The 17999-nt window shown below is 40.2% G+C and overlaps 1 protein-coding gene across 1 annotated transcript; it reads right to left on the bottom strand.

Annotated features, from left to right (window-relative positions):
* Positions 1–98: 98 nt before the first annotated feature.
* Positions 99–16680, bottom strand: LOC101916875 (pancreatic triacylglycerol lipase). The gene is made up of 12 exons (XM_005237566.3): positions 16632–16680; positions 15815–15969; positions 15194–15319; positions 12874–13008; positions 11678–11786; positions 8655–8774; positions 8319–8438; positions 6760–6878; positions 5575–5704; positions 4381–4492; positions 2443–2610; positions 99–220 (listed from the first exon to the last, which is right to left on the bottom strand). The coding sequence occupies exons 1-12, from the start codon at positions 16678–16680 to the stop codon at positions 157–159; spliced, it is 1407 nt and encodes a 468-aa protein (XP_005237623.1). The 3' UTR covers positions 99–156.
* Between the last annotated feature and the right edge of the window lie 1319 nt (positions 16681–17999).

The following is a 17999-nucleotide window of genomic DNA, read 5'->3' as shown; positions in this document are numbered from 1 at the left end:
CTGTCTATGGAGAGGGTATCTGCAGACTTAACCCCCACCTCCCAAACCAGCAGAAAATCCCCAACACACATCACCTGTATTACAGCTGCAGACTCCAGTGTTTTACACATGACTAGCTTTTATTGGCAGCAAGGTTTTGGGCATCCATATGTGCTGTTAGCAAGCAGTAAGAGTTTGCAGAACATCCTCCCTCACTGTCTCGGAACCACAGAAACGGAACCTGAAGAAAAGTACAAGCTCCTTGAGTTCTCAACATTTGTTGAGATTATACAAGTGGATTTGTTCGATTATAAGTCAACCTTTGTCATTTGACATAACTGAACAGAACATACTTTGAGCTCCTAAGTTTGAAATATTACTGCTGGGGAAAGCATAGATGGGCTGTATTCATTCTGGTTCACTGTCTGCCTGCCTTTAACTTTACAGTTTCTTCCCCCCCGCCCCAGATTTTGTACTACTATCACTATGTAGATGATCACAACTACTTGTGAAAAGGCCATGAGTCAATAGAAGAGTGAGTACTTATCTACAGGAATATGCATCTGCAATGTATTTTGGTGAATAGGAACTACAACTTGACTTAGGACCTCTGCTTAAAGGTAATGCTGCTGGGCTGTAATCATTTTTGCTTTGCTTGTAACTGTTTCCATCTCCCAAGTTCTCTTTTAAGTGATGACATCTTAACTATATATTTGTATATAGGTCTAAAACATATACTGTAACTCCTCTTCTAGATACCTAGTCATGGGAGCATAAAATAACCCATCAAGCAAATGAAGGAGTTTGTTTTAAAAAGTCCAAGAAAATTAAGAAAACTGGATCGGTAGATCATACTTCTGAACATCCAAGCCATATTCCACAAAGCCTAGAGAAATAAGTTTTAGCCTCTTTCCCCCAACTTTATATATAGCCTTTTAAGCTCATCTTCCTTGTACTAGTCTTGCTCATTGGAAGGGTAGGCTTATTATCACCGTCCTCTTTTGTACAGTCATGATCCCAGGGACCATTAAGATCAATGGAAAAACTTCCGCCGATTCCAGCTGACAGCAAATCAGACATCCTAACGCAAGCTCAGAATCAGGTAACTGTAGAGCAGTGAAGGCAGTGGGTTGATCAGCATTGATAATGTGCAGCTGTGGCCTTGCCTCAGCGGCAGTGTGTTGATTGACCTGGATGATGTGCAGCTGTAGCTTGTTCCTGCTAAATGGTTAAATAGCCCTGAGGATGGTGGGAGAGGGGGTTGGATGGAGGAGGAGTAGTATGGCCTGATCTCTGGAGGAAGGAGATACAGCACAGATAGTAGAATCTGATCAATGGTAAAGCCTTGTTGCAGCCTACTAGTTTGTTTGTGCCACAACAATCGGTGCCCTGTGTGAGGCAGACTGAGTCGGACTCTGACAACTGGTGCCCAACGTTGCTGAGACGAGCGGGATAAGCTGCCACCCATAACAGACACCGTGAGAGGTGAGCTGTTGCAGCTAATCGATGTGGGTGTATTGTAATATTTGTTGTCCATTTTAACTCAAATTGCAACTTTTGGTACCCTACATAGATGGGGACTTACTGATATGGGTACAGAAGAAGAAAATTCCACTTTAACAATGCTTATATTTGAAAAAAGAAGTGTAAAGTATAACAAGAAGGTAATAAGAACTTTGCTAGGATGATGCAAAGTAAATGATGTGCTAGTTACGCTGAAAAATGTCTCCAGTATTCAGACATGGCAAAATGCTGGAAAATTTCTTTTTGAGGCTGCCTCGAGGGGTGATAAAATTGCAATTACATTGTTAACAACATGGAGATTAGTCTTAGACTTACTAGAACAATTAAATGTGGACAGCGGGACAAATTCTATATTTGCAATGCTTATGGATATATTTGAAAAAAAGAGGTGTAAAATATGACAAAATGGCAATAAGAATTCTGCTAGTGTGGTGTAAAAAGTATGATTTGCCTGTTGCAGTGAAAAAGGTTTTCAGCATTCAGACATGGCAAAGTGTTGGAAAGGTACTTTTTGAGGCTGCCTGGAGGGGAGACAAAATTGCCACAGCTGCATGTTATCAATAATAACCAACCCACTGCCTTCATTCCTTTACAGATAACCAGTTCTCATGGACAGTAGGAGCTTAGCAAGAATGAGGCTGATAATCCAAGCCGGTACTGCTTTTTCTTACCCAAAGGGCTGTACAGGAAGTCTTTTTTCTGAAGCCTGGAGATATTTAAAGTCTTTCTTTGAAGTTATTTAAGGTAAAGTGTTGAAGTAGTAGCGAATTGAACTATGGATGAACAGTTTCTTGAAAGGAAGGAAATGGTTTTCTTGAGAGATTTTTTCCTTTTAATGGTTTAAATAGCTTTTCTTGTGAAAATGTTTTCATGCTATGTATAATATTGTCACCTATCTTTCCAAGTAACTTTCAAGAATTTTACAATGGATATACTTACTCTTTTCCAGTTTCTCCAGATTGTACTGTAATAGTTGCAGCCCCTAACTTAGGAAAAGTTGGATTTAACCGGTTGTTGTTCCAAAGAAATTTAACTGTTGTAACTGTTCCAACTTTAACTTCTGCATCAATGAAGCTTGTGTAGGTGTTGTCTGGTTTGAGGGTTCCCCTGTGAAAAATAACATTTTAAGGATGTGAGGCATGCGAGAGCTTAATACTAATTACCAGTCCTGTCAACCGATTGCCTGTGGTAGCAAGTGAGTAGAAAGCTAGCAGAGAGACAGTAGTTAGCTTATAACAGAGATACATTATTGCCAGTTTTCCAACTTAATTCATCCCAAATCAGTGTTTGTCAGAAGAAGCAAAGGCAGGTAGGCCTCATATGCTGCAGTCATACTTCGCAATGAAGACCCAGTTACAGGACAATCACTGTGGAGAAGGTAGATCTTGCTCCTTGTTGCTTATGTAGGCAGGGTTTTTTTGCACGTAACTGAGATTTTCATTTAATGTTAATTAATTTATGATACAGATGTTGGATTTGTTTGAGGTGGCCAAAAGGATTATCCACCAGCTGCTCAGCCTGGCCCCCTAGCAGAGATTCCCACACTTGCAGCACCATTGCAAGTCAATTGTGCATCTGCTCTTGGGTAACCACAGTTTAGAATCTGGCTACTTATTTCATGTCTCGGCAACATAGCAAGCTCTAAATGGCAGCAGTTTGAGACTGGTAATGGCTTCAGCTGCTACATCTCACTGAATATGAGCCAATGCTTCTCTGAGCTTCTCCTTTGTCCCCTCCCACCCCCATGCTCTGAAGGTGAAAAGCTTCTTTCTTATTTATCCTGCTGTATGAATTCAAGAGACATTTGAATATGTGCAGCTGTTATCACTGCACAACTGTTGTTGTAGGTGTGACCTGTGAGATACAGAAGGGGGGTGGGGAGAAGCAGAGGACCCAGCAGAACCACCCAGAAGAAACTCCTACAGTTTTAACAAGCTTCATGAGAGAGACAGGATTTTTACTCCTTCCCCTAGCTTTGCACTTTCTCACTCATTAGCCTTCAGAGGATGATTTTACTCTTCCCTGTATTAAAAGGCTTATGGTAGTGGAAGTAATGAGACACAGGACAAAATCCCTTTGCCACCTTGTTTCTTTGCTGGATCCGTACTTGTGACTGGTAGGTTAGAGCAAAACTTGCTGTGGGGGAAAAGAGTTCACTTCCAGCATCTGAATTGACACAAGCCCTGCAAACGGCAGCTCAGGAGTGCTGCAGTGCATTCAGCGCTGGCAGACTCAACTCAGGAAAGTGCATGGATGCCTGCAAACTGGAATCAGCTCACAGCAAACCCCTGCTGTCAAGCATGAAGGTGTGAAGTCCTCCTTGGAAAAGTGGAATCCACATAGCTGTCAATCAACAAAAAACAAAACCAAAAAATGACCCCCCTCAAACCTACATCAAAATGCCTTCCTCCCTAGTTTTCATAGTTTCAGCTATTCTAGTTGAAACAACCAAGAAAAATGCAAAGAAACAAAACCACACGAGGCAAGCAAGCAGCTTCAATGTAAGCAGGCAAAGTTATGAGCTGCAAAAGGTAGATTTTTATATAGTAAATCATGAGATAGCTTTAGTTGTAGCCAGCTGTGGCAGCAACATTTTACAACCCTATGAAAGACAAAAAGATGAGAACTCTGCTAGCATAGGTATGGCAAGACCTTAGTGGGCCCCCAAACAAGTGATACCAAATTCTAACACTTTAAAATCCTGTATTCTAGCCTTCTCCCTTCAAATGTAAACCCAGAGTGAGTGAATTGTTGCTGTGTTTACATCAGGGGTAGAATTTGATCTCTAAAAGATGACCAATTTAAACAGAAATGTTAATTGAAAATATGAATTAAACATTCTAGAGAAGTTTATTTTCTATTGAATTTTTAACTTACTTGACAATCTGATGCTGCCTTGTGTTCCCATTGCTTCCATACAGGGCAATGTTTACATACCCTTTTACTTTACTCTTTCCAGAGAGTGTCACAGTTACTTTGTACCTCCAAACTACAGAGAAGAAACACAGTAAGTTAGATTGTACCCAGGGAGAAAGTCTCCAAAATACGAAGTGTTGGCTTTTTTTTGGTCTGCACAACTGTAGTTGAAAGCAAAACAAAATTATCACTGCCCTTCACTTTCAGCTCAAGGCCACATTATAGGCTGTCTGGGCTCAAACATAGCGCTGTCACACATGAAGCTTGATGGTAGTTGTTCTTCCTTGCGTTATAACCATGCAAAACAAATACAAAGCGGCAGTGAGTCAGATCTGTCTTTATGTCCTGATGAGATCAACATGAGAAATAGGTTGATATCTGCATTACTTTCTGGGACGAAAAAAACGCAGACAGCTAGTCCATAACAAGGTAAACAATATGGACCTCAGCATTTTGACCATGAAGATTTTCATATATAGTGAAGTTGGAAAGAAGGAGGTGTTAGGAATAAATACCGATACATACCAGAATATAAATAGTGTAGAAGGAATGTAAAAAAAATTCTGAAGCTCAAGAAAAAGTTTTTGTGGCTGGGAACTTTCTTTTAGCATTCACTTAACAAAAGCAGCTTTTCTTCCTCTGATTCTTCTTTACAAAGGCGAAGGAAGAACAGTCTTGTGAGAGATGACATTTAGGACAACTTAGGTTGTAAAGGAAGTCATCTGGTCCATCCACTTCTCAAAGCAAGCCCAGCTGTGACTGGCATGTTCTTGTCCTTTGTCAAACTGAGTTTTGGACATCTCCAAAGATGGAGATTTCCCAGCTTCTCCCTGCATTTAACCACTGTCACTGTGACAGTAATTTTCATACTATTTAATAAGAAATTCCTTTGCCGCAACTTCTGTGCGTTGCCTGTCCTCCCTGCGCCTTATAGTGCTGTCCACTAAACATCTGTGATCTCCACTAGACTCTACAGTTTGTCAACATCTTTCTTGTGCTGGAAGGCCCAAAACTGGGCACTAGAATTTGAGCAAAAGAGGAAAAGGCATGAAAGACTGAAAAGCCATTGGACTGCTATTTATCTGTTAAAATGAATTGTAAAACAGGAAAATAAAAAGGCTTGTTTACAAGGAGTAGGTAACAATAGAAACTCACGAGCAAAATCCTTGGCCTCTCCAGTATTCAGGTAGAATTTCACAAAATCATTTTTATATTTCCCTTTGAATTTATCTGCATAGTGACCCATGTTTGGGCATCCCCCTCGCGGGCATGGGAAACACGTTTCCTAGTGAAAACAAATATATCTATTAATAAAATTATCCACCCAAGGAAAAAAAAATTAGTCATGGGACTTATTTTAGCATACCCACCTAACTGACCTTGTACCACAGCAACAACAAAGTTCAAGTAACTCTTTCTGTGACTTGGGAAAGATCATATAAGCTAGACCGCTTTCTCAAAGGCTCTAATTGTTCAGGGCTCTGTGTTTTTTCTCATGCCATTTAGCTCAATCCAGCTGCATCAGTGACATCCTTGAGTAGTCTTGAACTAGAGCAGGGAGGAGGAGGTGTCCTCCACAGCAACTGATGAGAAAGAATGATGTCTCCTTATACCTTCAGGGTGGGTTAAGAAAGGCTTTATCTTGACAACAAAGCTCACTGAACCAATATGAGAAGTGTGATGTCTATCAGCTGCTCAGAATGTGTAAATCTAAGCACTGTGTAAGTTTATACCTCTGTCTGGGCTGCCTGCATGATATGATATGAGCCCGTTAGCTCCCTGCTACTCTTAGGCTGTAGTTCCCTATCTCCTGGTCTGGGACAGGGAAGGGCTTCCTGACCTTGGTCCATAAACCTGTCCCTGAGGCCATCTTAAGTCACCAAAGTACTTTGATCACGGACTGACATCAAGTCATCACATGTTATTTTACTTCTTGTTCTTTGGAAAAGAAGACATTTCAGCTGTGTTTGAAAGCTCACCTACTACAGCATGGTATTCTACTCCTTGCTGTTTGAGAAATAAATTTGGTGATTACAGGGACAGGCTTTCCTCCTTACTTGCAACTCTGTTCGATTGAACAGAGCAGGCCTGGGATAGCTCCAGTCGTACCTCAGAGCTGTCACATCAGCACAGAGCCAGGGATGTCCCTGTTTTGTTGTTGCCTTTTCCTACGCTGACCCATATCAGCTGCACGAGCTATAATACTTTAGGATGTCTGACACTTGTCTTACAGATACACTTGGTGGGTACAAGCTAGCGTAAATACATTGAATTTCAGATGTAAAGGTAAGAGCCACTATTTTGGATATGGTCCATCCTGAGGCTCTGAGGAATACTTACGGTTTGAAAAACATCATATGAAGCACAAGAATAGCCTAGAAATCCATCAGGGTAGATGATACTGTCAGAGTAATACTTATAACTCCGCAAATGATTGCAAGCCACAAAGTCCCGAGTTCCTGTGAAAATATATTCCCAGTTTAGTTGTTCCATTCTGTTGCTGTTTGAGGAAAGATACTGGCATAAGCCTTGCTGTGTGATGGGGAGGCATAATTCCTTCTCAAAAGCTTCCTCACAATTCTTGGAGTATCAAAAAGAAAAAAATAAATTTGGATTGTCAAAAAAAAAAAAGTTTTGAAGCTTGTTTTTGTAATGAATTGATGCCCTAAGGAATGTCACTGACTCAACAGGTATAAAATGTAAACTTGAAATGCTTTGTGACTGTGAGACTGACTGTGCAGCCCAGCCCCTGCCCTCCCCTCACAAACACTTATTCAAGCAATCTGACCGAGTTTCACAATAGAAATGAGAACTGTGTGAAGCAGGTCTTTTGTAGGCAACGGTTACATTACCATAACAAAAGAAAACCGAATGAAAAGTATTCAACTTCCTAGGGCAATGCTGATTTGCTCCAGCTGAGGACTTCAAAACAAAATTATTGTTATTTGGGGAGTGCTTAAGGAAGGGAGATTCTTAAAATTAAAATAATGAATATATTATTTTCCTTTGTGTTGACTTTATTTTCCTGACTTTAGGTTAAAAAGATCATCATATAGAACACCGTTATTTCTTTGTGCTTTAATTCCCCATTATCGATAACAAGTGTACACACACACACACAAAAAAAAGTAATGCCTCTAGCTGCATTGAATAAAACCTGGAGAAAAAAGCTAGTTATCACAAATAAGCTCATGGATTCTCAGAATTCAAGGTGTTTTCAATAATGTAAGAAAGAGCTCAGATAGTATACTGAAATATCTCCACAGCAGAAATCTTGATTTGTTTTTATTTTTAATGTTATGTGCAGTTTAACTTTATAAAGACATAAAGAAATTTCCTTATAATTAGAGCTTTTTTTAGAACCACGTAAAACAACAAAGAGCATATTTGAGCAGCTATGTGCCAATCTTTTTTTAGCTGACTAAAAATAAACACAATGATATTGCTTTAGTGCAACTCAGATTGGAATAGTTAAGAACAATTAATTTAATATTTTTTAATTATGTCAGAAGAATTGCAGCTGCAGATACCCTAACAGAAGTAGCTGTGAGCATCGTTGCCCTACTCCACCCAGTAGTGCTGCTGGTCACCTTAAATAGAAACAAAAGTAAATGTGTTGTTACAGGCCCTTCAAAATTTTTGGCAGCGTTTCAGTAACTTTTGTTTGTGCTATTAGATACTTTAGAGGAGGCATATTTTCCAGAGGTAAAGCCTTTGTCTTGTTTATCTGGAAAATGGTGCTTTTTGAGCACATTAACAGTGTCACTGCACTCTGCAGCTGCCATTGCTGGTGGACACAACAAAAGCTAATGCAAAACACCTGCATTAAGAAAAAATTAAGTTGTTACATTGTGAGGGGTGACCTTCCCCTGAATTAGTAATGTTATCAGCATACTTACCTTCCCAGATGCCGTCAAGATCTACAATCTGTGAAACAGGGTTCTTCCCACACCCTGGCATTTGCTTTCCTCCGTTTGGATAAAAGTCAAGATGTCCTATAGCTGGGCTCATGCCAAAACCTGAAGCATTTAAAGCAGGGGTAAGTATGTTTTAAAGTAATAATGTCTCACACCTATAGCTGCTGGCTTGAAGCTTGTTTATGCTTGGTATGTTAGGATATGGGCTGTTAGTGACCAGTATGGTGTTTGTTCTGCGGCTATGATGCAGCACAACTGGGTCTTGATGCCATAGGGTGTAAATCATTCTGTATTAATACACCAGAGCTAAATACCCACCTAAGTAGGGGATTGTGGGAGCTGAATCTGTGTGGATAACATCAACAAACTCTGCATCAGATTTATCCAGTCTGACTTCAGTTGAAGTGCCTTGAAAATAAGGTTGAGCAGGGTCTAGTCCTGAAGGAAAAAACTAGTGTTACATATAGCTAAAGAGATACAGATGTATCATTTTACATAACATTATGACTGTGTATAATTAATATCACATACGTAGCTGCCTACAGGTCCTTGTATCTAAGTAATATAGGTATTAATAAAATGGTGATGTGCATTCTCTTTTACCAAGCGACTTTTCTCTCAGGAAGGAGAAAGTGTGACCTGTGTGAAGCCTATTAAATTTTACTGATTTAAATCAATATTGAATCCCAACACTTGGATATAATTTTTTTTTAATTGAATTTCACTTTAATAATATTGCTCAAGTTAAGGTTGCTGTGTCTGTATCCTATACAACTGATCTACCTGCATGGTTTCTAGGTACCTTGTTTGAGAGCACTTAAGCAGGAATTGATGCTGATAGCACTCCATGTGCTTGGAGGTGTTGAAACCAGCCTGCCTACTTCTGACTCCAGTCAGATTTTGGAAAAAACATTTAGTTTTGAAGTGATGATCAGAAAATGGAGTTTATTTCCTTCCTAAATTACTGCACCAATTTCAGGAGCTCATAAAGTCTTGTGAATTGCACAATTTCTACTGCCTTATGCTTGCATCTCTTGTTGTCCCTGGGCAGCAGATTTGGTTCTGCTTTTAAACTGAATTTTGTAGACTATTAGTCCAAGATTCACCAAGCCTGAAATCCCTGAGGAAATGTAACAAATGAAAAGGAGTGCATTAATAATATCCAAAATTGTCTTTTGTGTATGAAAGGTCACTCTGCTAAATGCGTGCTGCCCTTGGCACTGACTGCATAATGAATAAGGAGATCAAGCCCATAGCTTTAAAAAACATGTTAAAAAATTGCTGAAGAATTCAGACTGCAGGGTGAGTTACCCATATTTTGAGAAAGGAGTGGTTTGGTCACAAGTTTAGCTGATAATACTGGTTTTCAGTTTTGCTTTCTGGGAGAGTATTGGAGGTTTTAGAACACCTGATATGGCAGCTCTGCTTTGTGGGGTCTCTAGAATATCTTTTTTAGAAACTACTTCTTATTGCAATAAATATGCCTATTTGATTGCCACTTGCTTTTTTAAGGAGTCAGTTAAAGAATTTAAGAAAGGTGAGGGCTCTCCCTTGAAGAACAGTGCAGGGATGTGGCAGATGGCTGTGCTGTGGCTGTGTTGCACTGATGCTCCTGCTGCGGGCAGAGGCAGCTTGTGCTTCCGGGGAGCTCTGCTTTGCCTCTTGGCCATACGTGTTTTCATCACTTAAGTCATCCGTGTTGCAAAATGGTTCCTTCAATAGTCATTTGCTCTCAGCTAGTGTGGGTAGAGAGCAGATTACAAGCCAAAGGATGCTGAATCATGAAAAGAAGCTCTTGGATCAAAAGGAAGGTGAAAATGCTTCTGGCCAATAGTCACAGAGGCTTGATCTGTTATATCTTACAAGACACAGACACTATTTATGGGACCACTGGAGGATGTCCAGAGTCTGAGTAGTCAGAGAAATGTGGACAGCTATAAAACAAACCAGAACCAAAAATGCCTTCTCTGAAAGAATTGAGCAGGAAAACCTGGCTCAGCAGTAACGAGAGGCTTCCTTGCTTTCTCAGAGCACAGAGTGTGCAACTTGCAACAGGGAAAGACAGCAGAGCAATTTGGTACTGGGGGGGTGGAAACTGAATCGGCTGACCAAAAATTAAGAGAACAACATCATATTCCTTAAAAATGTCTAAACTCAGAACTGTGGGAACACTTAAAAGGGACAGGCAATTACTTAGGAATATAGTGATAATGGGGGGATGCTCGCTACTCAGTCAGCTCTGACATTATCTGAGAAGTAAGAGAGGGCTCATGTAGCTCAAACTAATACAAGTTGTATGAACATAATGCCTGTGATCCCCTTCAGAAAAAAAATGGGGGGGATTAAACTGAAATCTCTCTGTCTCTTTAGGTATAAATGCAGTTTCTTAATAAGTCTACTTGAATTTGGGCAGATGGTATAATCCTATTTGATTCAGTTTTTCCTGCCAAGGAGTTTTAGCATATCAACAATTAAGTGAAGAAATGAAACTTTAGAAATTTCACTGGAAAAAAAAAATTAATTACTATTACTGTACACTGCTAGGTGAGAAGTTTATGTAGACATAGCAAAGGAAAGTGATAATAGGTGACACATCAGGAAGGTTAGCCTACTACTTCTGAAATGTCAGGTTTAATCCATCCTTTGCTGGAAAACGATATTTGTTAGCAAAGCTACAATATGAAATAGCTAACTGCTTACTGTTGTGCTGCTTCTAGCATGCTTTGGAAGGACCTGCAAACAGTGGGTGATGCTGCGCATCAGATGTGCTGCTACATAACAGGCCAGATTAATGAATGGTGGAAATGGCAGGAGAAAAGCTGCTAGGACAAGGCAGGCAGGGATTGTCCTGCTGGTCTGTTTTATTATATTAGTATTGGACAAATCATTATGAAAAATAACAATCGCAGCTAAAGCTTCGATAAAACTTGTACATTAGTTATTATAAGTACGTTTTTAGCAGCAACAGTGGAATGCTGTTACATTACAGCATCACTCCTGTCCTGCTCCAAACTGGCACTGGTCTGGGCAGTGACACCACTAGGTAAAGCACCAGAAAGCGAGCCCTGTAGAGATGCCACAGCCATTAATGTTTAACAGCAAGTCAACTGATGTGTTGCATCTGTTAGCTGTATAGAGCTTTTCCTTTGCTGTGTAAACATATGCAAGAAAAATAACCACCATGCTGATGGTTTTCCCATGCTTACCAGGGCTGTGCTCCTTGGTGTACTGTGAGAAGAGGCTAAGTCACAGTCAGATATGATTGTAAAAGAAAGTGAACACAACATTTTGTTAAGCAGTGGTGTCTTTAGTATAAGCTGTGACTGAAGTCACTGACTTACCGGTTATTCTGCCAATCCCTGGCTGCCTCCTGCCAGCCTCACCTGCCGCGTGTGCTCCAAGGCTGTGGCCAATTATGTGAACGTTGGCTGGAGAGTATCCGTATTTTTCCTGAGAAAGCACCAATATGAAAAGTTACTACATCTGTTTTCATCGGCAACAGGGAAGAGTAAAAAGGGTCTGTAAATCTGCTTTTGACTACAGACTGGGGAACTCCTATAGGATTTTTTAGGATCTGTTTGCCAGTTTAGGTACCTGTGTCCAATACATAGATTTTTTTCAAAGGTGCTGCCCTCATTTGAAGGCTGTTAGAACTCTAGACAGGTCTGTCAATAGTGTCCTGAGAGGATTTGTATCCGTTTTCCATCCTGGCCCCATTAAGTTTCATGGGATGCTCATCTGGCTTGTAGGATTCAGCCAGGCAGGAGCTCTCAGTTACACCTGGCAGGTCAGGCACCACATGCGGCTGGAGGGTGTGAGAGGAGAGAGACCTTCAGCCTTTTGGACTGTGCTTCAGTGGCTGCAGTGCAGATAGGGAGAGGCATGGGTCGGAGCAGTCCTAGACTTCTACACTGGTACTGCCCAATGAAGTAATTTATAGTTCTTTCATGGGAAATGTGTGTTGAAAGCACTTGGGTTAAAAGAAGGCTTTGAACCAAGCATCGCTTCCCATGTGGGCTGGCTGAGGAAGGGGGCGTGTGGTACCCTCTGCAGATTTAGGTGGTGTGCACAGGGGCTTTCCCCTGAGGCGGCTGGGTGCATCCTACTTGTCCCCAGGTGCTGTTGCTGACCAAGAGAGAGCAGCTGTCCTTCAGCTGCTGCCAGCTGGTTTTCTGGCATTCTGAAGAGCCCTTTGGTAGGTTTTGTCCCTGTGAAAAGGCAGTTTGCTGTGTCCGTTATCTCTGCATATTTAATGCTACACAACACTTTACATCTGTTAACACCTAGGGAATACCTGTTCAGCTGTACTGTGGGGATGGCTCATAGAACTTCATATCCCTAGGCTGGCTAATCCTGCTGTTATGATATAGTTCTCTAACTTAAAAAAAAAAAAAAAGTCTATTTACCGCACAACTTCTAAAATAATCACTGAGTAGAAGAAAGTTTTCTCCTGGTTACATTCACATTCATGAGATTTCCTGAATCTTCTTTCAAATCAGCATTATAACTATAGCTTTATAACCACAAAGATTCTTACCATGAGAACATTTATAAAATAAGCTATTTCAGCACCCACAACACGGACGTTGTTCGATGCCTGGGTGTACTGACATCTTGCCCCTCTTTTCCAGTTTATGCAAATGCAGTTCACATCTTCCACAGTAAGCATCCTCTGTTTTGTAAAACAAAAGTAAAAACCAAAGAGCTTCACAGTAAATACAAAGTGGAATTGATTCTTGTTGCTTATTACAGCTCAACTTATATATGTTGCATGAATTTGTATGAGAACATTTTAAGAAACAAAACCTTAGTGTATACATGTGGTCATACCTACTCACAGGTGTGCTCACACAGTGCTCATAGGGACACAGTACCGAAGTAGGGTTGTGTACTGTAGTCATGGCCACACCGTCATTTCAAATACCCATAGTGGTCTCTTTTTGCAGAAGGGAAAACAGTATTAATACTGATAATTCTAATTTTTAATTTCAATGAAACTTTGTATGCGACATTAAATAAGAGCTCTACCCATGTAATGATTCACTTAAGTGATTTAAAAGTACTTCTTTAATTCAAATCCAGTTAGAACTTATATTTTTGATGACAAAAAACAAGCGTTTTTCTGATACAGATTTGTAAGAAACTGTGTTTTCGTAAGAGGATGCATAAATTGCTGGTGTCAGTGAATATTCATTTCAGATTTATGGTTTTATTTGGGAATACGTATATACAGACAGATACTTTATTGCCTGCCACAGAATCTGAAGCTTTTGCTTTTTACCTCCGAGTTGGATTGTTTAGCTAAATGTATTTTGCTTTAACAGTTTTGGTATATTTATTTTCCTTTGCTTTGTGTTCAGACACTATAAAGCATCCAAAATGCGTTACAACTGGCAAAGGACAAAAAAGGCAATAGAAGTGTCTGTGGCTATGTTATAAGTGGTAAAAATAAATGTGCAGATACGATTATTACTTAATGGGAAGGAAAGTATATAACAGATACACATACGCAGGGTGGTGTAGTCGCAATCCCATTTGTTCCACTCCTTACTGAAAAGATTCACTGAGATCAAGTTAAAAGAAATATAGTTGGAGTATTGTGATAAAGCATAGGCCACCATAAAAGAGAAAGAATCTAAAGAATTATCTCATGCCTCTACATCCTTGTGGAAATTGATCAAAAGGATTTAAGGGACTCGCTGAAGCAAAAAGTGAGCTATCTTGTTGATTGTGAGGTTCTATAAAAAAATATTTTTTAAGAGTAGAAAATAGGAGACTGAGAATTATAAAATCATCAGTCTGCTTCTGATACTTCAAACAAATTATCAACTAACAAATCCAACAATCATTCCTCAATTTCATAAAGTGATTTTTTTTTTTCAGTGAGACACTGCCAAATACATCTATCTTCTTTTGACCTAGTATCAAAGAGAAGGAGGTAATGGGGGTGCAATAAATGTGAAATACCTTCATTGTAGTGGACTTTCATATTGTTTCTCACAGTGTTCTCATAAGTAAAATAGGAATATAGACTTTAAACAAAACTGTAGTTGTGTGAATAGCTAGCTCTAAAACTTTATCATTAAAGTGTCATATGCCATCAACTGGTACTTCACTCTGTGCTGTATAACTAGTAGCTTTCACTAGCTGCAGCTGCAATAAAAAGCATGTTTATAGGATTTGAGAAGCCCGCAAGCTGGAATTGCAACTTTGTTTGGGGAGAGGATTAAGAAATAACTTGGGGAATTAGCACGAAAGTCAATAAAGCAGAGTGCTTTACTTCATTCACTGTTCATAGCAAGTCCTAGATTGAAAGCTTTGTTCAAAATGATCCCACTGAGGTCCCTTCTGGATGTACGTTTGTACAGCTTTATTGCTTCTGTTAACGGTCAGCCCTTGTCCTCAGCCTCCAACACTCACGTGGCAGCCCATACCTTTGTGCTGGACTTCCCACATCTGGAAACCTGTCTTTTGTCTGGAGAAATATGATGCAATAGCTCTGAGTCTACAGCTGTTTCTGGAATTGCCCTAGTTCCTAAGCAGTATCTTGCTCCAGGGTTTGCATTGTTTTTACCAAGAAAAAGGATGCTTATTGAGCCAAATCCTGTTGTCACTTGCTTCACGAAAGAGAAATGAATGCATTTATGCATTTTACCTCATGCTTTTCCTCAAGGTACAGAGCTACATATTTAAGTTGCTAACGATTAAAAAATGTGGCCTCTTTTTTACCCTCCTTATCACTACAAATACCATAAGAGAAATCAGTTAGAAATAGAGAAAACAAACAGTTTATAGGAATGTGTTTATAAATGCAAACCAAGAACTTCACAGGGATAGGATTTCCCAGTGGTACCTACCTTGCACATGTCTGACAGCCAGTTTTCTTCTCCGTTGTCTATAAATCCATGTACGATAAATCTGGTTATCCTACTTTTGTTAAAATTTGAGTAGTCAATTGTTGAGGCATCAACTGCAGAGATCTCCTGTTTTCAGATATTAAATTTATAAACATTTAAACCTGCTTTCTGTAAATAGTGTATCAGGATTGCAAAGACCTGAATTATGTTTATCTGTACAGGCATTCAAAATGTATGCAACATTAAACTCATCTGCAAGCGGCTTAAGGTCTGTATCTCCATTCAAAGCAGGCTTTGAACACAGCACAGCACAGACTTTACTTTTAATGTGTTTTCATCTTACCTGTGGAAAAAAAATTGCCCAATGATTCTAAAAAGGCACGGTTTCTGAGTACCTTTCTATGGCCCTACAGAAAACATGAGGGTGTGCTGCTTTGTGAGGGATGGAAAAGGATGTGAATTATGCCCCAGAGACCCTGCCAAGGAGCTGGAATAGGTGGTCTCCTGAGTAAAGTGGAGGTTTGGCCATTTCTAGCACTTTCCAGGAATGCAGCTGGAGTCTGTGCTCATTTATTCTTTTTGAATGTGATTTACTAACATTTAAACCAGAATCATTCTTACTTGAAAGCTGTTAGGATTTCTTCTTGTGTATAGGAGAAAGTGAATGTCTATCTTTTTTGGATCCCAAGGTAACTTATGGACTGGTCTTTCTGTAGTCCCAGACCATGGTATATCATCTGAGAAACATCCAAGCCTTTCATAGCAAACTTCTTTGCCTGTAGCACACAGATGAGATCAATAATATGTGAATGAGCAAAAATGGTGAAGTAGGCTAGTCATAACTCATACCATCTCTTCTCTGGAGGTCTCTTGGTTTATTGAAAATTCTATGGTTTACAGAAAGCAAAGCCCAGCAGTTGCCCTCTCTCAGCTCTTCAAAGGCTATTTACCCCAAGGAAAGAAGTCACCTATTGCTCATCAACAAAGTACTCGCTGCAGTTCCTCTGTGGGTATCCTGTACCATACCTTGGGAATCTTTCCCCAGCTGTTGCCTTGCCTAAGGCAAAGACAGCTGATGAGTTGCTCCTAATACCAAGCCAAGATACTGCAAATAATCAGCAATAACTGGAGACTGTGCTGAACAGCTGATGACATGAGAAGTCTTATACTATACAAGAAGTGGAGGCTTCTGAATATAAAGCTATACCCTCATGAGACTGCCTCTGTCCCTGCCCGCCCCCCCGCCCCCAGCTTTTTCCTCTATTTCCATCACTAAAGCAGAGTACACCAACATACACTCAGGTCTCTCCATTCTTGTATAGGAAAGTGAACTATGTAACCTCAATCAGTAAGTTTTAAGACACCATAGTGTAGAGTGATGTCTCACAAAATATAGCAGCATAGAAAGGCTATATAAAGACTAACCCCATATGCTTACCTTCTGCTATGCTGAGCAGAAATAGCGCAAGTATCCAAATTCCAAGCATCTAGAACAGTAGAAAAAGAAGCAGTTAGGATTTGCTAACCCATTAGCAAGTGGACTTAGCTTTCTGGTGCTGGATTTCGACCAGGTGAAAAGGGTGCTGTGTCCGTCTTCTCTGCAACATGTCTTTAGGACTGCTGTGTATGTGACACATATGAGTCAGCTTTATGTTTGGTTGCTCCACTAGTGATTGTGGGACTCCTAAATCTACTAAAGCACAGCTTAAATCCAGTGTGATTTTTGTCCTGTTGAGGCTATGCTTCTATCAGATGTATGGTAGCTACTATAGAACTAACACAAGGACACCAGTGTGAGCTGCCATCCCCCTTTATACTGCTGTCTTGGGAAGCTGTATACCTGATGAGATAAAAGAAAAACCCCCAAACCTGAACTACTTACTGTGCAGCTTTGAAGCTCCATGCACTAATGTGCAAACTTTGCATCTACTTTTTATAGTCTGCTTTATCCTTGGAAAAGTTCCCAGAAAGATAGGAACATTTATTTCAGATTATAGTTTCTAGCTAAGCTGCAAAACAACTTTAGTAGTTGGTTTCTCTGAGAACTCCAAAACCTGTGGACATGGATTTCTTGAATTAGTGTGCTGGAGCCCAGAATAAGATTGGACTTCCAGAGACTGGGTAATTCCCAGGCAGCAACACATCAGAAATGGGATATTAAAGAGAATTATGTACATATTTAGGGGATTGTCTGGGCTGGGAGGGCTTTTGTTCTTAGTGTTATGTAGTGGGGATGTAGGGGAACTACTGGGGGAGTTGATAAAGAACGACATGATTTTTAAGACCTCTCCCTTGTTCTGCATCAGGTGACTTTGGATGTGGAATGCTCCTGTGCTGCTGGGTCTTTTGTGCCCATTTCCTGACATCAGCTCAGTTTGGTGAAGCCTTATACCTCTAGGAAAACTTCATAGTGAAAGAGCCTGGCCTCCTGGTGTTCCTTTAGTTTCCTTGTTAAAATAAACGGATGTAGAAGTACAATTGTCTACCCCTGTGGATCCTTTCTATACTACCCATGCAACCCAAGGCTTGAGAAAGTTCATCACTTAGAGAATGGCTAAGATCAAACATGCTGGAAATATATACAAATAGCATACAAAATTCCCTCAGACATTGTGACGTGGCCGCTTTGTAAAAAGTGAAAACCAGCGTGTGCAAATGAACAGAACTAGGTTTGGGAACCCCTTGGTCCCGTTCATCTCCAGGAGAAGGCTGTAAGTGAACTCAAGACGAAATGAGACCTCATCTAACTCTTTGCCTAGAAAGCTTTTGGCTGCGGCCATATATCTTGGCAGAGCTGACGTTGCCT

This window comes from Falco peregrinus, chromosome 1 (assembly GCF_023634155.1).
Source record: "Falco peregrinus isolate bFalPer1 chromosome 1, bFalPer1.pri, whole genome shotgun sequence".
NCBI lineage: Eukaryota > Metazoa > Chordata > Aves > Falconiformes > Falconidae > Falco > Falco peregrinus.
The sequence above is the reverse complement of the archived record's forward strand: the minus strand, read 5'-3'. Positions and strand labels throughout refer to the sequence as shown.